The following is a 25000-nucleotide window of genomic DNA, read 5'->3' as shown; positions in this document are numbered from 1 at the left end:
GAATTTCAAGTAAGCTAGCTGTGGTGGATTTTCTTGATTATTTTATGGTATTTGCCTTAGTTTAGTCAGTGACTGTATTTATCCACTTGAAAGTAGAAAGTGAATTACAGATGTGTTTGTGACAAAGATAAGCTCAGAAAGCTGCCTATTAGCCTCAGTCCTATATGTCTTTTTAATCTTTACAGGTATTTTCTGCAGCAATTCGGTGGATTGGGCAGGACATAACAACTAGGAGACGTTATGTGTTTGAGATCTTGAATCATGTTAGACTTCCATTAATTCCAAGTAAATTACTAGAGAAGTCTATCAATGAATGCTGTGATATCAGTCTAAAAGTTGCTCTCAGAAGCATCCAAAAGGACTTGTTGAGTAAGAGAGGAAGTTTGGTGCCTCTGTATGTCCAGCCGAGGATCTGTGCACGAAAGAAAATATATGTGATTGGAGGCTCAAAGAGAGAGCTTATTAGTTCATGGACAAGATCAGAGTGTACATTTGAAAGTGTTGAGTGTTTTGATACATACAGGAAGGTATGGCAAAGAGTCTGTCCTATGGAAATTGGAAGGATTCTACCAGGCATAGCCGTATTAAATGGCAGAATATACGTCGTGGGAGGAGAACAAGAGTCGCAGATCTTAGCAAACGGTGAAGTATATGACCCACAGGAGGATATGTGGACTTGCATGGCATCTATGGTTATCCCAAGGTGTGAATTTGGACTCTGTGCACACGAGGGATACCTCTATGCTTTTGGTGGCTGGGTAGGGGAAGACATTGGGGGATCCATTGAGAGGTACGACCCTATTGCCGATGAATGGAGACTTGAGTCCAACATGCCAGAAGCCAGATTCAGGTAAGATTATCATAATTATATGAAGGTATAGAGTAGTATTGAGTGTTTGAAAGAAGTAAAAATGCATATTTCAAATAGTATAATAGTTCATTGCAGTGACTTTATAATAATGCCTCAAAAATTTCATTTCAGCATGGGTGTTGTAGAACATCATGGGCTCATCTATATTGTTGGAGGGTGTACCCACAGTCAGCGTCATCTCCACGACCTCCTTTGCTACAACCCAGTGACAGGAGAGTGGCAGAACTTAGCGCCCATGTTAACACCTCGTAGTCAAATGGGTGTCTCAGTGTTAGATGGTTTCCTTTATGTTGTAGGAGGCACCAACAGGCACAATGTTCTTACGTCAGTAGAGAGATACTCCTTTGAGCAGGTATTGTATACATATAGTCTCTTCCTTGATTTTCATGTAGTATGATAACTTTTGTGTAAGCAGTATTTATATGATGATATTTTGATAAAATTTCTTGAATGTAATCCTTTTTTTTTTTTTATCAACAGAATAAATGGTTCGAGTGTCCTCCCATGTCTGTTGGTAGAGCAAGTCCGGCTGTTGCAGCAACAAACTCTCTTTTGTATGTTATAGGTGGTGATCAAACTAGTGAAGTCAATGATTTTTATAGAGCCCAGGTAAGAATTGTCATTTATTAGCATAAAAAGGCAGTGATCAATAAATTGAGGATGTTTGTATAAATGTATTTGCAAGTATTATTTTATTATAATCATCATTACTGGTTTATTATTTTTCAGTATATTCCAAAAAGGTTTATAACAAAACCTTAAATGTGTTACTGTCCTTTCAGGTAACAATTGCACACGTGGAGTACTTCGATCCCATCACCAACAGCTGGGTGGACTGTACAGCCCTGCCAGAGAGTAGGTCTGAGGCGGGGGCAGTTGTCATTTGACCCCCTCCCCCATCCCAGCTCCCAACTCCTCCCAAACACAAGAGTCACCGGCCAAACCTCAATGATCCAGAGTGTCTCAGTCTAACCAGAAAAGTCAACGTCAGCCGTCACTCCCATAGTCCAAGACAGCCGGCATGAAAGTTACTTTTTGGCAGATTCGATAAATGTGATAATGATGTTGGATAAATATGTTCAAGCGCTTATTTCATTTCTTGTGAAATGGCATTTTATAGCTCCAGATACCTAGAAAGCTCACTGTTAAAGTAAGAATTTTAAAAAGCATTTACATGAAAAATGCATGCATATTGTAGTGGGTTACAACATAAAGCATATCAAGATATTTTTAAAAGAAGAAATTTTACATTAAAAATTTTTGATGGCTTTAGATGGTCTGGTTGAACAGTTTGATAACTAAATCACAGTACTTCACTTTATGAACAAGTGTTGTCATTATCACCATAGTCTGCCATGTGGTGTATACTTAGTAACCATATCATCCTTGCTTGATTAAGTTACTGCATAAGATAATGAAAAGAAAAATTATTACAATATGGTGGTGCAAAAATATGTCATTTTTATGCCTTAGTAGAAATATAGTTACCTGTAGTAATGAAAATTATAGGCAGCTCAATATTCTTTCATGATAAATCTCCTACTATCAACCTTAAAACTTGGTTGGGTACATATTTCCATAATGATGGAATTCTGCTGTGTACCTACAAGTAATTAAGTAGCCATCGGTATGACTCCACTAATACCTGAGCCCAACAACTAACAGAATCTTCGGCTTTTAGGAGCATACATTTCAGTCCTTCCTGTTCATACCTGTCATGTTTTTTTGTTTTTTTTAAGGAAGAGGAAAAAAGATAACGATTATTCATTTTGCAGATAGATTTGAACACTGAAAGTTATGATGCAATATTTAACCATTGATTTTCTCTAGCCAATTCCTTTTTCATTGTTGTTCTACTACGCTTGTGGAAAATCATTAATCCGTAAGGCTTTAGGGGTACTTACAATGTAAGTACTCTCTCGGTAGATTCTTTTTAGTAATATAAATGGAATTGCCATGGATCTTCCAAGCGGCAGTTGACAGAGATCTCCAAGTTGGTCTTGGGCCTGGTGTGCTTCTCGGTTATGTGTTGATGGGAAGTTCGTTCTCTTGATAGAATTCAGTGATATTTTCCTCTTTTTTCTAGCCAATTTTTAGAAAATCTTTGTGGTTATGATGTGTCAAAAAAGGTAATGGATGAGGATTTAAAATGTAATTATTGTGTAGGTAGTTCCATTTTCCTTTCATTGTTTTTCCTCATAAAGACTAGGTAAAAAATTATGCATCATTTAGTGAGAAGAGCACACAGCTATGGATAAGGAATATTTTGCCTGTTCGAATTGTTAGAATAGATAGTTGTTGTGACAGGAAGGAAAATTTAGGAATACCCACATGAAGATGTGGCATTGAATCTGCATGAGAATTATCTGCTTGTCACTGCCTTATTTACACAAAATCATGTGCTTTATCTGTACATAATAAAGCTTTGTCTAATGATGTTGTGTACTTGTTGTTGTTTACATTTTTTTATTGTGATTTAAGGCTTGACCCATGAATCTATTAACGATGTATGACTACTCAAGCTTTTCAGTAAAAGGTGTTAGTAAGGTATAAAAACTTCCAGTTATGCTTGTATGTTAATAATGTCGCAAATATGACGCCCTGTTTTTCACTTGCAAGTGGACTTTAGTGGATCCGTTGTTTTTAAAATGTGCACAGATGTCAACTACCGACAGCTCTGAATAGTCTAAGTAGCACGATTTTCATCTGTTTTGTACCATTAAACATTATATAGCTGGTTAACAGTAGACATTTTTTGAGATGTGTCTTCTATATAGTAGTGATAAGTACTTTTACTTGCTCTTTCTATTTGGTGAGTAATAGACAAACTGCTTTAGGTCTTTGTAATACTATCTTCAAAACACGGTGGAGCACTGATTGATGTGAAGTAAATTGAATCCATGCGTTTACATTCATCCGTCTCAAGAGTTAATCAAATTTGTTGTATTCATTCTCTGTGTTTTGTCATATACTGTTTATTCACACTTTATAACCAAAGATTGTAAAACTAATTCCCTATTTGAGTGATGTATGAATTACTGTCTAGAGTGTGTCATTGTACTAAGAATAATAGTAAGTATGTTTGTTTATAGAGAGATAAATAAGGATAATTCTATTGGAATTCGACTAAGTTTATTTGATGATTTAATGAGTTTATTAAAAGAGGATATGATATATTTGAAACCAAAGATTATATAGATTTGTATTCCTATTTTTTTTCTGGGAGTATCCAATCATGTATATATATATTGACTATTCCATTGCAGATTTTTATTGGTCCAGAATCCCTTCCTTTCCTATAAATTAACCAGTATTCTTGATTTCTGCACAAAAATATTATTCAACATTATACTGGTTGAAGTTAAACTTTGTATATTACAGTGTAATGATTACTATAATTTTCAAGATATATTATTTTGTTTTATATTTCTTCGTGTCTTTTGTTTCTGTTTATCATTTACATTAAATCAGAATATTGTGTGTTTGTAAATGCACTGTTAGTTGTGAAGATGGACTTTGTAATTGTTCAGAGTTCGTGAATAAAAATTGAATGATTAAAACTTTCTTTATTCCAATTATTGTACTCTTCACATTTCAGAAATCCTCAAATTATATTTAATATTAAAAAGATCAATTAATGATCTAGAGAAGCATAAGGACAATAAATATAAATAACAATAAATATGTAATATAGCTTGCAAAAATCCTGGTTAGACTGACAGCATGACATTGTGTTATTATTAAGTATCAGAAGTTAGTATGAAACATGTAAATGGGTATAAAAATTTGCTAATATTTGCCAAAAAGTCACATTAAGAGATATTCTACTTTCAAATACAACAAGGAATCAATCTTATTCTATTTATTCTTTGTTGATTACTTGATAGAAAATAGGTGTACTAGCTTGGCCAAATGTGATAAGTATCTTTTTACTGAACCAAAAGCTCTATCTAAATCAAGAAATCTCATATTGATACATGATTGGGAAAGACATGTCTTTGTGAAGAACCAATTTAGTTATCTGAAGCATTTGAATTCTGATTAATCATATATGCTATTCAAAGTTATTTACTTTTTATTTGCTGAGCATGTCATCTTACTGATCAAGTGCGTAGTTTGTTTTTAAGTTTAGTCAGTTACAAAGTGAGAGCATTAAGGAAACAAGAAAGCTAGACTACATTTCAGATGGCACTCATTTTGTCTCAGGCATTCAGGGGTTCATCATTAATCCCCAAAGAATGTACATTCTAAATTTAGTCATGCTTAGGTGAAGACATTCAACCTTCACCAATATTACACAGGAATCAAGAAAATTATTGTATTGTTTTCAAGTATCATAATGTAGCAATTTCAGACATACACCTCAAAGCTTGTATTTTTAATTAATTCATTTTTATCAGAAAAATACATTGAGGAGGTGCATATCCTCATTTTACCTTTTTATTTATGCCACAATTATCTGAATTTATATATTTCATTAAAAATGAATACTATTTGTTGGGGGAAGAAAAATAAGCAAAAATCTACTGGACGTGTCCCTCTCACCATATTCCTAGATCAAATGAGACCATTACATTCATGAGTAAAAAAAATGCCTTATGAGCTATTACCAGCTGAAAATTACATACATTAATATATATACAGGTGTGTGTGTGTATAAAAATACCTTCTTTTTAGTATGTGTTTGTGTATTAATTCATTCAATCTATCTATTCATAAGTTTGCACATTTTTTGTATATATTCATATAAATTTATTCACATATCTATTTATCCATTTTTTCATCTATTTATCTATTTCTTTATCCTGTTGGTATTATCATGGAAAATTGTCATCATCCTTGTCATAGGCTGCTAAACAATCTCAATAGCTAATGATGAGCAAAATCACTAAAAAAAAGTGGTATTTAACAATTTCATAGAATTTACACTAGACGTTTTTCTCTCTTTTGATGGGATAAAATCAGTGTAGCACATATAAAATGCAATTATATTGGTTTTAGGTTTTTATGTTTTTTTTGTTTTAAAATCCCACTAACGTTGTAAATTCTAGGAAAAGCTTGCATAGAAATATTACATCAATACTTTGTATAACTTTGCAATGATGATTTATTGTGATAATAAAGAAAACACTCATGCCAAGAATATATTTAATTGCATAAATCACATACTGTATTCTACATACATGTCAGAGAATCCGGTTTCATCTTTTTTAAGGGTTGCAATATATTCAAGAGAATCATACTACATCAAATTTCATCCAATGTGGCAATGATCTTCAAATAAGATACATATTCAAAAGGGTTGATACCTAGCATTAGAAGATAAAAGATATTTTACAACCATCGCTCCCAAACAGAGAATGTTAATGCTGTTAGAAATCAAAACAATATTTTGGATCGCCCAAATTCAATGAGATACAAACCACCCAAATTTTCCTTTCCAATAACCTCCTTTCAGATGAATGATAGAATACAACTTAACGACCTGAATGAGATCACACTTTGGGGTTCCAATGTTAAACATTAGAACGTCAATCAATTAGCACTTGTTGCCGAATATTAGTTAACAAAATACAGTAAAAATTGTAAAATTTGGTTTAGTAGTATTGTGACGACTTTATTTATCATAAAACTAAGTTTCAAATTTTCCAGGGAAGAATCCCACGGCAAGCATATTATGCCACACTGGTTAAAAGTATAAAAGAACAATCCATAAATTTTACAATACACCAAAAAAATTCAAATATCACAAGAGGATTTTCCCTCAAACTTCAAAATAAATTGCTATGTGATTATTGACACCTAACAGTGAATATTATCCAAACATATGATTATGCTGCATATCAAAATAAATCATTATGAAATGTTTATTTCTCATTTTAGCAATTACTCTGCAGTTTTGCAAAATTGGAAATGGATATATGTGATACTAAATGAAGTTTGAGAGCACAATCCAACATTTCAATGGCTCAAAAAGTAAACAAAACAAAAAATATGAAACATCTTTGTAAATATATATCTAAAACAACATAAATTTTAGGAAATATATTAATCAGAAATAAAAATAACATCCTGTTTAACCACATATAAAACCAACACGTAACAAAGCATCTAAAGGTGGTTTTATTGCCACTCTATAACTAATGTGTACTGGACGGGAGGAAGTTCACATACACAGAAAGGAAGGGGAGAATTAACTGGGATGTTTCAAACATGGCATAAAACACACAAAATGAGACAAAATCAAATCCGTTGGCCTGACATTACCATAAGAGCTGAGGCAATGAAAAATCTCTGAAATGCAACGTCACCTAAATCATTGCTCTTCAGTCTAAAAAAATAAAAAGGGAAAATTGAAAAAGAGGGAGGGAGGGAGGGAGGGAAGGAAGGAAGGAAGGAAGGAAGGAAGGAAGGAAGGAAGGAAGGAAGGAAGGAAGGAAGGAAGGAAGGAAGGAAGGAAGGAAGGAAGGAAGGAAGGAGGGAGGGAGGGAGGGAGGGAGGGAGGGAGGGAGGGAGGGAGGGAGGGAGGGAGGGAGGGAGGGAGGGAGGGAGGGAGGGAGAGAAAGAGAGAGAGAGAGAGAAAAAAAAAAATAGTTGCTCACTGTCTTTTACTCTTTCCATGAAATGCCTTGAAACTCAGATTGCTGTGTTCATCATGAGTCAGTGCAGGGAGTATATTATGACTGTTTTCTCTTTGGTGTTTTGAACATGAATAAACACTTTCACAACAATCTTTAGGTCCCGGTGTAATGCAGTATTCCAGTGATATGACAACAATGGCCATCTTAGCCTTTTATTCGCCATAAAATATAGATATATATATATATATATGTATGTATAAATATGTACACAAAAGTAAGTTATTTTGCCAATAAAACTACTGTCTTTGGAGAGTAATGAGTCAAAAGTCTGTCTTTGCATATGAGTTATTTAGAATTGAACTATATCTTTTCATAATTGTTCACTGGCAAAAAACAAGCACTAACTTTTCAACCTTTCCTGTCAATACTAAGAACACACATAATATCAACATATCGTAAAAGAAGCTCAAAGAAGCACTCACTTGTTGCATAAATTTTAAATGGTTCTCTTTTACAACTGGGGTTGAAAACTGAAAAAAAAGTAAAAATGCTAGATCGTTTGCATAGATCAGAAATATCTTTACAATATTAGATACAAATAAAAATATCCCATAATTCATATGCAAAAGTTAAAAGAAAAGAAAAGAAAAAAAAAAAAAAGGACATTTCACTACAAAATTAGGGTGCAATATATCAAAAGCTGGCTTGTCATGCTTGCTGAAGTTGTATTTGATTAGAGACATTGAAATATTACAAAAAAAGTGACTACCTCATGCATCACTTCACAATATATTGATGGTAATGTGCATATAATCATTAATGAAGAGCAATGAAGCACCAAGCATAAACAGGTCATTGTCAACTAGAAGGAAACCTGAATTCAATAGTTGGCACAGCCACAGTGTGTTCCTGAGCCAGAGCTGACAGTTCCAGCAGCCAATCTCGCATCAACACAGCACATCTTGCGGCATGTCGTTTCTGCCCTGCTGTGCCTGTGCTTGTACTGCTGTCCACCGTTGACACAGAGGCTCGTTTTACGTACCTATAATGTGTAAAAATGAGGGTAAATTATATTTGAAATTTGGTAATAAATCTGTTTCACAAATATATTTATGAAAAGAAGACATGAAAATATTATGTATACATTATCTATGTGCATATAAATTATGTATACATAATAAATTGGGATAAAGTCAACAAATTTATGACCTTTAACAAGATACTCACCGACAACCAGACCTGTCGTCTAGAATTTCCAATGGACTCTCCTTTATAGACGGCTGCTGCTCTGGAGTATTGCGACGGAAAAGAGCATTCATCGTCTGAGAGAGACTTCGGCGCTTCCCTTCTCCTGAAACAATAAATAAATATGTGCATTGATAAATAAAATTTGTCATCCTTAGAAAACTGGCATAACCCTCAAAATTAATATATAAGATTGGAAAGCAGTTGAAGAAGGAAAGGTGAGATGTTTTAGAGGGAAGGAATAGTTTTATAACTTTTTGTTTAATAATGCTTTTACCACTATTTATGAAATGTTCTTACACAAAAAAATATTGGAGAATATCTTCAATGAATATGAACATCTTTCACTTTCCTTTATAATCGGTAAACACATTGCAACGGGGCTGTTTTGGCTCCAAATGGTCTAAAAGCCGGGATATTTCAAACAAATAAGCCTAACGCCTGGGGTTATTTGTCTGCTCTGGCTACAGATAAGTGCTACGCTTGATCATCCAGCACGCCAGCCAGAAGGAAAGCCGTGACAAAATGTCTCATCCCCGGCGGCTGGTACTGCCACCACTGGATGTGATATCTTGTCACATGGTGTTAACCAGTTGAAATGACACATATGTGGTAATACTAAAGGCATTTTTCACTTCAGACAATAATGTTCAGCTATTCAATCTCTTCCAAAAGTCTTTAACCCACAATGGACATGCACTGACTAGTGTGGTTTTCTGATAGATATATATATATATATATATATATATATATATATATATATATATATATATATATATATATATATATATATATATATATATCATTTCTTACAAAGATGACTCCACAAAGGCTCTGTCAGTTAGTAGGCCTACCTGACCTTACCTGTTTATCCCATTCCTTGAATTTCCACAGAAAAATACATCTAATTTCATTATTACTATTTCTGTATTACCATTAAAATAATAGCAAATATAATACTAATAATTACATAAGTAATGATAATAACAGTAAGAGAAGTCAGGTAGGTCTAGTTATGGAAATAAATTAACCAATCAATAAAAAAGAAATAAAAAAACATCACAATGGATAGCGTGTGTCCCTGTCATCAATGGGTTAAAATATAGAAGAAAACCCCATTCATGTCATCCCACCCTTATGCAGTCAAACACACAACCTCACTCACCCCTAATAAGTGACGTGTCTGGAGACGAAGATGTAGACGGAGTTCTTGGTCTCGACGGATTGAAACGGGGAATGATCAGCCTTGTTATGAACCACGTTCGTGCTTCCCCGAGCAAAGAAGCTTCTTCAGGTAACAGAGCAGCATCAATTTTTTGCTTCAGACCACTTAACACCTTTGGAATATGTACAGGCAAGACATAAGGATATTTTTAAGGATTTTCTAAGGATTACAAAACTCTGGCAATATTTCAGATATATAATACTTTTAAAACTCTTCCTTAACATCTTAGATTATCTATGTTTTCTTTGTTATTATCTAACTATTAATGTGTGTCGATACAATACAACCTCATAATTCAAGAAAATTATGTGATTATAAATATCAATACCTAACTTATTATCAATCTTTTATGCACACTGAACTCACCTGCACTAACGAACGCACTGACGGTTGGAAGACAATCGAGGAATCGAGGAGGAGCGATGCTAGAAGTGGGGTTGGGTATGCTGCTAGACGGCTAATAATTGTCGTTACCAACAAGTTCACGTGGATACTGGAGGTGAGCATCTGATCTATCCGTAACATCAGTGCCTCCAAAAAGGGTCCTGAAAGTAGTATGATAGGTTCCATTTTTTTTCCCAAAAAAATAAATGTAACTAATCAAATATCATAAGAGTAATGTACTCTTGATTCATAAAAGATAATATATCTAATCAGAGTTAAGAAGTTCTGTAAGCACTTTTACTTTAAAATTGTTCTATACTTTTAAATCTATCCACCAAAAACTACCTATAGTAATACTGTGAGTGCCACTTAAAAAGTACTACTGATACTAACTTGCTGACCATTTCCCTGTTGTGCAAAGCAGTATAAGCCAAGAAATTATCTACACTTCTTGTTCTTGGTCTTCTTTAGGAATTAACCATTGGCGACAAGGAACATGACATCCCATCATAGGAATTTTTCACTCCCGCTGGATGATGTCCTATCACATCACAAACTCACCCTCTAAATACACCTTCTACATATTTACGGATGTATATACTCATTGCAGTTGTATTTATAGACAAAATTTTCTTGACTTATCAAAATAAGGCAAAAAAATACAAAAAGCACCTCTCATCACCCTGAATAGAATCGGGCAGGTGATAACCACTCTGAGAGGTCAAGGTCAGCATTGCAATAATATAATGTCACAAACAGAGCAAGGATAAGGATAAGCCAGATTTGCGAAGCAGATGCTACGCCGGGCTTGTATGCACTGAAGCGACCCCGCCTGTGTCAGCGTGTGCTGACTCGTGAGAGAATGTGCCAACGAGTGTTGACTCGACCTAAACAGAGCAAAGTTGTAAAAAGGTCACCAAGTTGTCAGGGTTATGTTAGGGAGGAAGAAGAAGAAGAAGAAGAAGAAGAAGAAGAAGAAGAAGAAGAAGAAGAAGAAGAAGAAGAAGAAGAAGAAGAAGAAGAAGAATAAGAATAAGAATAAGAATAAGAATAAGAATAAGAATAAGAATAAGAAGAAGAATAAGAAGAATAAGAAGAATAAGAAGAATAAGAAGAAGAAGAAGAAGAAGAAGAAGAAGAAGAAGAAGAAGAAGAAGAAGAAGAAGAAGAAGAAGAAGAAGAAGAAGAAGAAGAAGAAGAAGAAGAAGAAGAAGAAGAAGAAGAAGAAAGAAAAAAAAAATCACATTACGATCAGTATCTCAAGATGAAGTAATAAAAAGGTCAAGATTAGAATAAAAGTCCCAAAAGATAAGAATTAGAATAAAAGTCCCAAAAGATAAGAATCATAAAAGTCACAGAAAGGTCAGGGTTATAATAATTAATAATAATTAGATTATGGTTGAACATATCAACATTAAAAGTAAAGGTCAAAACATCATCTTCACACAAAAAATTCTTCCCTACGTGTTCAATATACCAACAAAGTAGACCTTCATTGTGCATTTCATTTAGACATGAATAGATGTTGGCTACAGGGTTTCTGGAAGTCCTCCCAGGATTCAAGCTATTATAAACAATTTTTGCAACAAATGCCACAGGTATGCTAGTTTTACACTTGTTTATCTCTCATTTCTTTAGTGAAGTACCACACAAGGTGCTGCTGGTACTTTGGGGGCTGTTTTCCTAGTAGTTGTGGTTATCAGCACTTTTTTTGTATATAAATGTTTAGGTGTTGGACAACTGAAAAGTCTAGAAGTAACAGCAGTACTTCCCAGCTGTGGATCTAAGTGCTAAAGAAATACATACCAACATACCTCCCTAATCAACCACTGATACTGATCATATTCATATACAACAGTATGTATCATTAATTCTTAAACACATACATAAAAAAACTGAACTAAATTACCTATCGTTGGTCTCGACTGTGATGGTTCCGTCAATGGGACTTTCTCCACAGCCTCAGGGGATGACTCATGACTCTGCCATGGCTGATTGTCCCAGTCTGCTTCATCGCTCGTCATCTCAAGCCGATACACCTTCGGGGAAAATAATGTGTTATATTGCATTGCTTTACAGGAAATTTTAAAACTAGAGGGTTGTTTTTCAATCTTTTTTTACTTTGAATTAGGCAGAAATTGCTTCAGGTAATAAATCTGGTGCTGTCTAGCAAGTATTCTACAACCACACCTACCATAGACTTCATTTACCCCTAATACCCCTTGTAGCTCCTAATCTGCCTGAGCCAATAATCTGGTCTATTTTTCTGTTATGAATGGACTGTAGTAAGTGAGAAATAGTAATTCTTGTACTGTATGACATACCTTATCCACCCAAGTTGCCCTCACCCATCCTTTCCCTTTCCCCTCCCCCATTCCCCCCATCTGCAAAACATGCATAATATCATACTTCTTACTGTCTTTTTCCTATTCATACATACAAATACATACTTTATTGCTTTATATTCCCAATATATGTTGTATCACTTTACATGTTATGTATTTGACATATAGCAGTGAATTTCTGAATTGCAGCTTGAGGGGGTTGAGTATCAAGTATTGTCCATTTTCTCAAAATTCATCAATAATAAAACAAAAACTGAATAATTCAAAGCTCATACATGCAGTACTCTATATTCTTTTAAGCAAATAAGAGAGAGAAAAAAAATATATGAATATTTATTTCTAAAAAAATAACCAAAGCATAAACTGAGAGAAATAAAACCTTACTTTGTTATATGATGCTGAGGAGCTCACATCAAAAATCTTAAATGCAGTAAAGGCTTGCTCAATTTCACATAACGTTTCTTCAAGTCCTGTCATCTCAGTGGGGGTTGATGATCTCTGCAGCGTATCCATGAATTCTTGATCTTCCTCAGAGCTCAAGGCAGAGCCCTTTCTTTCCCTTGGTCCTCTGTCTCCTGGTGAGCCTTGAGAGGATGCTTCTTCTAAACTTGGTGACTCTTGGTGACCTACACGGTTCCTGGGTGAGCCATGAGAACTGTGGGCAGGAGAGGAGTCTCGAGATGCCCTAATGTTGAAGCTTTCATACCCACTGCTCTCCCCAAGAGAGTCCAGATTATCCTCTTCACCTCCAGCCCCAGCAACTCTCTCAACACCTCTTGCTGCTGCAGCTGCATGCTGTGCCCCTCTTGCTTCATTGTCATGATTATCACATATACCATTAACCATTGGTCTTGCTTCATTACTACTAACTCTATCTCTACTGCTCATGGCTGAGGGTAGACTTGCACTGCGAACTTTGGCCTCTGCTTGTGGCAAGTCTGAAGAATGAACTGGTACTGGGTCTGAGTGGGCACGTGGCTTAGAATACAATACGGGTGGGTTGGTGCGTGCCGCGTCCAACATTTCCATAGCCTGTGTTGGTGTTGGACTAAGACCATCATACCTCCAGACCCAACAGGCACAGGCAATAGTCCCTGCTTCTATTCTTGAACGGGCATCTTGTAAGTAGTCTGAATATGGGGTCTGCTGTTCAAAGACCGAGTCACTTTCGGATGAGCAGGATGATGTGTTTGAGAGTGATCGATGATGTTGTGGCACAGTTAAAGTCGTTGGTGATGGCTGAGGTGACAGAGATGTTTGTGGTGTTTGAGAGGAGTCTCCACTCTCAGGTTTCTTATGCTGGGTTTCAACCTGCAAGACATAACAAGGAAAAGCCAATGTAGAACTGGAGTAGCCAATTCATTTTTTCTTAACCCATTCACGCCGGGGCCGTTCTGGCTTTGCACAGTCGCAATACCAGGGTTCTCAAACGTATAAGCCTAACACCTCGAGATTCTCGGACGCACAAGCCGCGAGCCTGGGCTGCCCGCTTGCTCTACCCGAGTGCGCAGCTTCCCCTCATAGCTCGTCCCAGGCGTCTGACGCGAAAACCACAATAAGTGCTATCACGTCAACCGGCTACAATGGGTTAATATTATACACTTGTAGTAACCTTGACCATTATATGTAAAATTAGATAAAAATAAAATTAACTGATAAAGAAATTACAGTAACCATACATCATGCTGATTTTTTTTTTCATGATAAATAAACTAAGTAAAATACATCTCTATGATCTTCAGACACATTTATGAAACCTTCATACAATATTCAGATACATTTATGATAAGAATAAAGACTGACTGAACAGTACCTGGCTTACAGCAGGCATAAGTTGTAAAAGCCTATGCGATGCATGGGCTGATGGGTGTGGGGGTTGCGTAAGGCGTGACCTCTGTGACAGCATAACATGTGTGCAAGGAGTTAGGTACTGGAAAACCAGTGCTATCATTAAGTCTTCGCAGTTCAATTCCACTAGAGTCCAAAACAGGCTAAGAGTAACCAGGCACAGTTGCTGAAAAAGATAGTACTGATCAAATCCCTTGAGGAAGACATCAAACAGACATCTTAGGCCATTCAATCAAAATGATCTCAATGAGTAACCATCTGACAACGACGACAATAATAAAAAAATCCCAAATAAAAGAGCTGACATACTGTATTTGGCGAGTGTAATCTTGAAATGAGTATAGTGATGATTGGAGGTTCCAAGGCTGGATTGTTGGGAGAAGTGAGGAGGAAGGCCAGGAAAGCCCTCCTCAGCTCTGGCTCGGTTACGGTTCGTAGACACAGCTCTACATAAGCAGTGGCTGCAACAACTTCACCAACCACAGACTGGTCCCAAGAGAAGAATAAAATGAGTACCATTGATCTTTTCAACATTATGAGACATATTACAACTATGCATTTTGGTTAAAAGCAGTGAATGGGTGTGTTAAAGGAGATACATAAAAACTCACCACAATGTTTCATTTGTATGTTTCCTTAAAATAATAATAATAAAAAAAACAACATAAAAACATCTACTCAATTCATTAGGAGAAAGAATATTACTTACTCAAGTTTACCCTTCCATCCCTCAACAGGATTAAAGTCTATGTCTGAAATCATCCATTCAAATGTACGGGAAGACTATTATAACTTTAACATGAAAAACACTATGTAAATGAATACATAAACAACCCCACACATGATACTTGATGAACAAGACCTGTGTTCCAATTGCAAATTAACAGCCATACAGCAGTAACTGGATAGAGGAATCAATGAAGTGGGTTTTGTTGTGCAAATGGTTTGGTGAGAGGGATATAGGCTTGGTTAATTGGATAGGATAAGAAGGAACACGATAAAACATTGAAAAATCAATGTAAGCAAACTCAGGTCACTTTAGGTAAGCCACTGTCAGAGCTGGGCTGGCAAGGAAGTTGTGAACTGGGATGATCAGGTTATTAGGAATGCTGCCCCACAGATCATAAACAGAGATTAACAGACCATTTAATATTTAAATGCAGAATAATTTTTAGAATATGTTATTTTAATTAAAACCTAATATTTCTCTGGATGGTAATAAAGATATAAAATAATAATAATGATAATAATAATAATAATAATAATAATAATAATAATAATAATAATAATGTATTCCTGCTCACTTTTATGCTTCAATTTTCATTTTCTGAAAATCTTCAGGCAAATAGTATATGGTAACATAGTATTTAAATATATCACATTTTAATGCAGAAAAATCTTGATTACACCAGTTACAGTTCCATAAATGGTAACATTAATGAACACAACTTTTCCTATAAAAGCTATATAATTAAAGTATATATCAACTGTGAATAGAAAGAAGTGAGTGTGAAGTAGTAGTTCTAGTATTGTATGGAATATTGCAAGCAGCCAAACACCACTATCATTTCTAGACCAATCTAAGTGCAAACTGTTTTTTTTTTTTCTTTTTTAATGCTGTTTTAATAGAATGGTCTTCATCTAAAATGAAGTGAATCAAGAATCTTCTGCATTTCAAAGGGTTTATATGACTATGACTCCACCAAACCTCATGCATAGAGAAATGCTTTTCATTACCTGTAAATGTACATAATCTTATTCAGTTAAGTAGCAGTGCTTCTAAACCTATGTACACAAAATCACATAACATCTACTCACTTAGTGGGGTTGAACTTCGTACCAGCAATAAATCAGAAGACAAAACATCAAAATATAAAGCTTAAACTTTAATCTTAATCCAAGAGGCATACCTTAAAACTACAACCCAGATCAGGGTAACAGATCATGCACACTAGCAGCCAGGTAATACTGACCAGAAAAACAGGAGAGTTGTGAGCGTTGATATCCCCATTGACTGCGCCACCCTGTGAAGGCCCACAGTTGGTACCAAGTCGTGGAAAGGCCCAAAGAAGCAAATAAGAACAGATGCCACTTTAAATTACCCATACAAAAGACCCAAACACTTATGGTAACTCTAGAAATGACAAGAAAAGGCTACAAATTCTATTGGAAAAGAGAAGCAAAAGAAAAGAACCCTTCTCAATATAAATGTACAGTCCAAAACGAATGTTTAAAAAGCACTTCAAGGAAAAATCTGCATCAATCTAAGACTCAAGCATTATCAAATTTACTTTAATAACTATAAGCACATACAAATATTGCTTTACAATTAAACAGCTAGATTCCCAGGCAAATAATATTGACATATTGAATATCTTGGCCCAATGAACTGCTTTTTTTCTTTAGTCCAGGACAGTCTGCCCTGCAGTTTTTGGAATACATTCCTATCACCTTGCGTAAAATAGAATCTCAAATACATCAACACTTGTTTCTTTACTATATAAAGAATGGGTCTTGTGATCAAATCATATATTACACCTTAAATGGTAATAGCTAACTTAAATTATATAATTATTAATTATCAACTAATTATGGATACAAAGGGTAAATTATGGGCAAAGGGTCAAAACAGAATACACTCCAAAATAAAGGGAACACTTTGTTAAAGTTTTTTTTTTCAATCTTGATGATATACCTCTGCAAGCCTTTCTTGACCCATATGTTCTCGCATCCCAAAACTATTTTCTCTTTAAATAAATATACTTGACTTTTTAAAAACAATCTTCACACATTAAAGTAATATTGGCTACTTTCAAAGTAATGCTCTCCCCAGCATAAGCAACATACACATGGTACAAAGAAAACAGATCACCAACAAAATAAACATTACCTAGTAAGACAAACGTTCAAAAATAACAATGACCACAAATGGCAAAGTAATAAAAATGTATCCTCAGGTTTCTCTAACTAGGCCATTACTGGTGACTAACATATACAATGTACTGGTGCAAAATACAAGTATATCAATCCCATGGGCCCAAAAGAGGAATCACTGACCTGGTGTAGTGCAGGCCCCAACACTGGAACAAGGAATCCTTGATACAAGAACTCCACTAACTGCTCCCTTACTAATGGATGAGCAACCTGTACATAACAAGATTAAGAATGAAAGATAATAGAATGAGATGCAATTTTCCTAGTTAATAAAAATCAAATAGTATTCAAGAAAAAGCAAATAAATTAATTGATTTCATCATATAAAAAATAAACACATGAAATCATTCAGGCAGTATCATATAATTCTATATCATATATCAATATACTAACCTTGCCAAAATGAAATATTTTTTACTTTTTTGAAAGAGAAAGGTATAAAGAATAAATTACATATACTGGTTATTCATAAAATTCAGTTGCAATATAAAATGTAACTAACCTGTACAACTGCATTGCAAAATTCTAGAGAATTCAGGAACAATTGTAATTGAGAAATATCACTTATGTCCTCTGGACTTAGGCGATGCCATCCGTCTGACTCGATAGTCAAAGAGCGCGGTAACATAGAATAGAGGCCACTGAGCCCAGCTGCTAAAACCTGTAAAGAAAAATGCATAACCAGTTAAAATACATATTCACTATTGGAAACAATGAAAGATACTTCAAAATGTGCTTAACATCAGTACATAAAACAAGAATAATGAACTTACTGGACAAAAATTAGAGTGCTGTGCAATGTATTGGCCCACAGAGGTATGTGAAGCAGAGAGAGCCATACAGAGGAGCAGAGCATCCCTCGCCTGCTGTCCTATACCTCCTTCACGGTGAACAAATGGCAGTAATAATGAAAAGATCATGAACCTGGAAAAGGAGGGAAAAAAAAAATTACATGATTGCAATATAATGCAACTGATATGAAAAACAATATGTGCCACTGTTGTCAAGAATAAGTTTTTCTATTTACATAAACCAAGGAGAATATAATACTAACTTGGTAGGTCCTTGATCATTGGAGAACTGGAAAAAGAAGTCAAGAAGCTGGTGATTATGCATAAGTGAGACACACAGTTGATTTAGAAGCACAACCAAACGTTTCTCCACTTCAACTGGGACACAACCTCCACAAGCAGCCAAAAGTCGTAGCAACGGACGGATGATGGGCTTGTACACAAGTATTTCTTGCTTTGAGTGGCTGAGTAATTGCTCATGAACCTGAAAGTGACATATAAGAGTATATGCAGTCATTGTGAAAAGAAACCACTTGATATATGAAATAATATTTGAATAGAACTCCTTAAGCTTTTTGTCCAATTGCCACAATATAAACTATAGAAGGTGAAGTTCATACCTTTAATTGTTCCAACTTGAGTGCATTCACAAATTCCCCAGTATTGAGGCTCCAAGTGAGAACTTTGTCAAGAATTTCTTCCCCAAGGAAGTGGTCAAAGATTGGAGTATGAGGAGGATTTTCTGATGGCAAAGATGCATGTTGGTTGTTCGAATCTTTACTACCTTCAGTAGGACCCGTTGTATTTTTCACTTCGTTGCTATTGTTATTTTTCTGACCTATACCATTCTGAGTACGTGTGCTGTGTGCCATTATCTGCCGTAGGTCCACCAGCAGAAGCGTGACCATCTGCGCAAGATGGTTGATGACAGCAGTGACATCATCAGCACATGCCTGTAAAACCAGGTATTATAAAAGATACAGGAAGGGATCTCAAATTGTCAAATAATTTGAAAAGTGCCAACCATAACATAGAGTTCCACACATCTAAAGAACTTAATATCCACCATTCATATACTTTTGACTGTATCAGGCATATATGTTTGGGAAAATCCTACAGGTAAAGAAAAATCAAAATATCCAAATAAATAATGGACAAACAAGGCACTGTATTATTCCTTTTTCAATCAGGATGATTACCTGTCCCCTCAACTGGGTTCTGGCAATGATTTCACATGTCTGCTGCCAGTGCTTGATGAATGAGTGGAAGGCAGCCGCTGGGTCAACATCATGGAGAGGGGACGGAGCACGACGCCGGCCCAGCGACGTGCGCAGGGGTGACCCTCGCAACCAGCTGGTCATCCCGCACTCATTGCTGAAGATTGCATGGTAAATGAAAAATGCTGAATTGTAAGGGAGATGTTTATGATACGACAGAAATATATATATATATATTTTAATTCAGTATCTTAAAATAAATACTTATTACTCCTTTTCAATCTTAATTAAGCTCCAATGTTATTTTATGTTATTGTTTATTACACATGCCTAATCAGTGTAATTTATTTACAGGTTATTTATATACATGGAAGACTAATCAGTATAGGCAAAACTAGAAAATCTGCCTTTTCCTGTCTTATAGATGCTGAATAAGTGCACATTCATGTCACATAACCCCAGTTAGGAAGGAATCTTGCCAGACATGAAGGCCAAAGACACTTGAAGACGAAGAGATGCATTGGAACCCCATTCAAAACAGAGCTTACAGCAGACTGACTCATTCTTATGTCATGCATGTCAGATAAAACTTCTATTACCTTCAGTAGGAATATGCTAAAGCTTGTGGAGCATCCTAAAAATTATAATCTATTACTGCTTAGTCACATAATAAAGTTTATTCAAAAATTAATTTCATCACAAAACTAAATCTAGAACATTAAAGCTTGTTTTAATGCCTTTGTACAGCTGTCCCAATTGTATTCAAATTAAACTTGCTTCCTAATAATGCAATTTAGGAAGAAAAAAAAAAAGAAAATGAAGAAAAAGTAGTGGAGTATCAAAAATCACATAAGAGAAACAGGCCATTGACTTGTCTCATCAATAACTATAGTACTTTGATATCAACAACTGTATCCTACCTTAACATGAGTGGTAAAAATTATTAGTGACTGCAGAATAAGGCAAAAAATAACAATACCTTTGGAAATATGCATTATATCAAAATAAAAATATTCTGACTGTTTTTTTATCAAATACATAGAGTAAAGATATTAAAGTGCACCTTGTCAGTGTCTTGTTACACTTTGATATGTGCACATCTGCACATGTTTATTTCTATTCTATTTGCTTTTTTTCCCTAAAATAAATTTCTAGAAAGAAACTTTATAAAATTACCTTTGATTTCTGCTATTGCATTTTGTGTAAAAGTCTTTAGGGATAAGTTAAATCATTTGATTGTTTAAAATTATCTGCATGTCAACAAAGTGACAGATGACTTTATATTATTTACAATAAAATGAATAAATAATTCCATATAATATCCTTCTTTCTGTCATCTCTCACTGCAAAATAACAAAACAAGATATGGAATATAATGATTAGACTATATCCTCTTCCTCCTACTTACATCCCTAAAGGATGACTACTGCCTTATAAAAATTCATCCTATCTCTGAATTCTCAATTACAATCTTATTACCCTCATAAATCTGTGGATTACGATATAGAAAAATAGAAGTATGCAAGGAAAAGAGAAAAATCTTCTATGATTCTAAACAATGAAATATTTTAAGATATGTTAAACATCGCTAAGAAATCAGCCACCAACACCAAATTATGCAAGTAGTTGTATAAGCATACCTTCACAGCTCTCATTCACTTACAATGAAATGTTAGTGGAGCACAGAGTTTAGATGGCAAAAAAATAAAAATTGGCTTTATCAACTTTGGGAAATCAAAACTATTTCCTTACTCATCGTTCTCCATATTAGCTGAGAATTTGGTCAGGGACACTTGACGGCAATTCTTGACGTAGAAAGACTAGCATATGAGGCTTCCATGACTGCCAATACATAACTAATTATTCTCAGGTCTGTGGCAAGAGAATATCAAGTACCATGTACAGTAATAATGAAAAGCTTGATACATATTTTAGAGTAACTTTTGATACATATTTTAGAGTAACTTTTGATACACATTTTAGAGCAAATATTGATGAGGTATTTTTAAAGAGACCTAGCACTGAAGATTTAACAGAAATTATATTTTTCCCATCTTATAAGATACAAACATCTAACTATCATGACAAAAAAATACTGCCCCATCATATGCTTGCAGTCATAACTTATTCCTCTTGACTACTAAAGAATGCATAATCTGCATCAGGGAAATTTTTAGACAAATAAAGATAAAACAGAAAAAAAAGTTGCAGTAATAGGATTTCCCCTGGACAATGTGGAGGTTGGTCTTCCTTCACTAAAAGAGTCAATGGTGCAGAGGGCATGATCATCTTTTGATACTGCATCACTGAGTCGGACTTTAAGATTGCAGGCCTTCCTTTTCAAATGTAATTGGATAGAAAACATCCAATATAATTCTAAGTAATTGTTTACTTTGAGCCAAAACCAGTGTATAAAAAATAAATAAATAAAAGTTGTTATAAATACCCGTACAGGTTACACACAGACACAACCATCAAAGGCCTAACTGGATAGCATACGTCCACAACTTAACATTTACTCCGTTTCAACAATAACTTTAAATGACCTAATAGAGAAATACTTGTAAAAATATAGAAAAAATAATTTCATTCTTGAACAACACTCAATCAACATATTCAGAAGATACAATTAGGATCTGTGAAATGGCATGTGGCTACAGCAAGGTATGGCTATGCATTATTTCATTTGCAAGAATTAACATTGTGCTCTACACATGAGAAAATAAAGTTTTGCTTCTTGGAACAATATAAATTTCTTCAATCAATTAACCTATAACTAACCTAACACATCAGTTGAACTACAGCTAAGCCAGCTTTGGCCTATTGAACTACAGCTGACCAAAAGCAGCCTGGGTCAATTGAGAGGCTGCAGCAGGGATCACCTGGCATCATATCTGTAGGACTTCCTGTGGCGGGATCGCTTCACCAATAACACCTTTGAGATCGTCTGCAGCCACATTGCAGCATGTGGCCAAGCAGTATGAAGATGTACTCTGGCTGTGTCTAAGCTACATTTAAGTAAATAATTAAGTCTCCTGCACCATTATCTTGTTTTATTGCCAACTAAATACAAAGCTGATAAAAATATTTTACAGGCATTATTCACATCTTTCATGAGTTTGTCCACAAATAATTATGATATGGACATCTTAACCAAGACTTGAAATTTGAACTAACGCTGGCCTAATTCTGGTGTAACGAACAATAACTCCTGCCTACTGATCGACAGCTGATCCAAAGTGGTCTGTGCCAAGCAAGTCAACTTTTCTTTAAATGGAACCCATGGATATAGAGGGCAGACTGTGTCTATTTTTCAGTAAGTTTTATCCCTTACCCCCTAAATAGCAGACTAATATAAATTTTGGATCTGTGTGGGAGCAAATTTTGAAAGAAAGAGAAAAGAAAAAAAAAAATGGGTAAAACATGTATAAATGCTGACAAATATAGAATCTAATGTTGCCTGTTTTAAAATACACAGAGGTTGGCCTGTGATAAATGATGAATAAAGAGAATATCAAGGTTGTCAGCAACTATCATTATCATAAACATTATCATTATATGTGGACACCAGGACATGAGGGGGTTTAGGTTATCTAGTATCTGCTAGGCCTATGCATTACAGGTTCAGCCTCACGGCTTCTGTGGGGGTACACAAGGATGTAAGAGGAATACAATGTAACCATATCACCAGTTTCATAAACAAGGCCTCTGAAATAAGAATGCATCCTGAAAAATCTCCCACCTTTCCCTCAGATCCATTCTAGAACATCCTCCATGAGGGGCTCACTAATAAACATATATTAAGATTGAAGACGAAATTCAGGTTCAGTTTCATTATGAGTATACTGCATTAGCATCTAAAGGCACATGGCATGGATATGGTCTAACATTGATTTAGAACTGATTGGCACCTAAAGCCACGTCCACACGAGCGGGCCTGATCGGCAGGCAGTGCAGTTGGCAGGCATATTCTGCCGGGCCTGCCCATGAATGTTGTCCACACGACCGAGGGTCGAAGCTCCAGCTACCGGGCACTACCTTAGAGATTTCGCTCGACTGGCACTCGAGCAATTTGATTGTTTGCCCGTCAAATGTGCCCGTTAAGGCATGCCCGCTGATCAGGCAGGCTCGTGTGGACACGGATTAAGTGACCAGTTTCACTTTTCTCACAATCATTGGTCACATGTCAAAAAGACCCACTAGATGATTCTTCCTGTACCTCCTTTTGTATCATAAACAAGGTGGCAACTACAAGTAGACTCACAGCACTTGTCACAAGCTTTAGACTTCTGCTGCTGCACAACAAACTTTGAAAGCAAGATGCTCTTGCTTGGAATGATATATATTAATAAGAAGCCCAATCAAAAACTCCAATGAGGTTTCATGTAAAAATAAAAATGACAATGTAAATAAAAAATGATACTTTAAAATAAAAGATTCTATATGCAGATTTAGAATAAGTGAAAGTGCATTTTCTACTTATCAAGTTTTATCAGCTAATCGTTTTTGAGTTGCTAATGCCACTGAGTGCACACAATGCAGCCACAGACCCTCAGCACTTAAAAATCAGAGATAACAGCTAGCTTACTAGACATACGACAGCGCTATGAACAATGCCCATGAAACTAAACTGCATAAAAAATGCATTTCCTTGGGCAATGTTATTCAGCATTCTATTCACCATTTATCATTACAAGCAAGAACTGTATAAATAAAAATTTAGACCATCCTGGTATTATGCAATCACTGGTTATATCGAGGTTCCATGAGAGAATCAACTGGGTGCTGGCTATAGAGTACCAGGGTTTTTCACAATCGGAGCAGCTTCAGCTAATATGGCGCTCTACAAACCTTCAACATCAACATTTAGGCAAATATGCTCATGGTCTGGATCATTTGGGTATTCCATAAACTCTATCTTGCCAGAATATATATGGTGGGGTTTGTTGTCCCTTTCTGGCTTACTAACTAATGTGGAGGCCATAGAATTGCAAATTGCAAATTGCTTTCGTGTGGACTTGAAGTGCTATATATCTGGTCAGTATTTACAAATCCCAAAACATCTATCTACACCATTTTCTTTATATCAAAGGTACAGTCTTTATAAAAATAAAATATAAATCTAAATAATCAACACAATGATCACACTAAATCTTAATCCACAACCATTAACTATAATTCCTAGCAAAATGCCTTGACAAATTCTCAAAATGCTTGAAACTGATTCCGAAACATTTCTACTTGCATATAGACTAAATAAATGACCTGCCAAACCTCACCAAAACTGTTAAGATTACACCAATGACAGCTTACTACAGAAATCCCCAGAATTATGGTCTTCCTTAATACATTTCTCCAAAATACATAAAAAAATATATATATCCACGTGAATAATACAAATCCTACTTCACCTTAGTTGATATAGACTGGTCATCTGTCACAACATAAGTGTATGATTACCAAAATTTGAAAATTTCGCTTCTTGATTTTAATTCCTTCCCGTCTCTATGAAGCCAAAGTAAAGCTTACTGAGGTATACTATCGTATAAACCTACTTTC

General features: G+C 35.3%; 2 protein-coding genes across 11 annotated transcripts in view; one reads left to right on the top strand and one right to left on the bottom strand.

Moving 5' to 3' along the window:
- LOC122266225 (actin-binding protein IPP) overlaps window positions 1–4431 on the top strand; it is a 13065-nt gene extending 8634 nt beyond the window's left edge. For all 3 annotated transcript variants that reach the window (XM_043035852.2, XM_043035853.2, XM_086550871.1), the window contains exons 5-9: window positions 1–9; window positions 186–850; window positions 983–1223; window positions 1352–1480; window positions 1654–4431. The exon at window positions 1–9 is cut by the window's left edge and continues 157 nt beyond it. In XM_043035852.2, the coding sequence (XP_042891786.1) occupies window positions 1–9; window positions 186–850; window positions 983–1223; window positions 1352–1480; window positions 1654–1758 (1149 nt within the window). In that variant the 3' untranslated portion in view covers window positions 1759–4431. The remainder of the gene's footprint in view (window positions 10–185; window positions 851–982; window positions 1224–1351; window positions 1481–1653) is intronic.
- A 1574-nt stretch (window positions 4432–6005) lies between these two features.
- The window catches only part of LOC122266223 (FHF complex subunit HOOK-interacting protein 1B), a 19349-nt gene continuing 354 nt past the window's right edge, over window positions 6006–25000 (bottom strand). For 2 of the 8 annotated variants that reach the window (XM_043035850.2, XM_043035848.2), the window contains exons 2-16: window positions 19424–19598; window positions 18845–19177; window positions 18488–18708; window positions 18207–18357; window positions 17936–18094; window positions 17557–17643; window positions 16473–16523; window positions 14809–14985; window positions 14465–14665; window positions 13036–13962; window positions 12216–12345; window positions 10289–10467; window positions 9863–10034; window positions 8680–8803; window positions 6006–8494 (exon numbers count right to left, since the gene is read on the bottom strand). In XM_043035850.2, coding sequence (XP_042891784.1) covers window positions 8311–8494; window positions 8680–8803; window positions 9863–10034; window positions 10289–10467; window positions 12216–12345; window positions 13036–13962; window positions 14465–14665; window positions 14809–14985; window positions 16473–16523; window positions 17557–17643; window positions 17936–18094; window positions 18207–18357; window positions 18488–18708; window positions 18845–19177; window positions 19424–19585 — 3258 coding nt within the window. In that variant the 5' untranslated portion in view covers window positions 19586–19598 and the 3' untranslated portion in view covers window positions 6006–8310. Of the gene's footprint in view, window positions 8495–8679; window positions 8804–9862; window positions 10035–10288; window positions 10468–12215; window positions 12346–13035; window positions 13963–14464; window positions 14666–14808; window positions 14986–16472; window positions 16524–17556; window positions 17644–17935; window positions 18095–18206; window positions 18358–18487; window positions 18709–18844; window positions 19178–19423; window positions 19599–21193; window positions 21314–22222; window positions 22450–25000 lie in introns of all 8 variants that reach the window. The other 6 variants (XM_086550868.1, XM_086550869.1, XM_043035847.2 and 3 more) reach the window with 5 other exon arrangements.

Source organism: Penaeus japonicus, unplaced genomic scaffold (assembly GCF_977035675.1).
Source record: "Penaeus japonicus unplaced genomic scaffold, GWHDUDI00000001_assembly GWHDUDI00000024, whole genome shotgun sequence".
Classification (NCBI taxonomy): domain Eukaryota; kingdom Metazoa; phylum Arthropoda; class Malacostraca; order Decapoda; family Penaeidae; genus Penaeus; species Penaeus japonicus.
The sequence above is the reverse complement of the archived record's forward strand: the minus strand, read 5'-3'. Positions and strand labels throughout refer to the sequence as shown.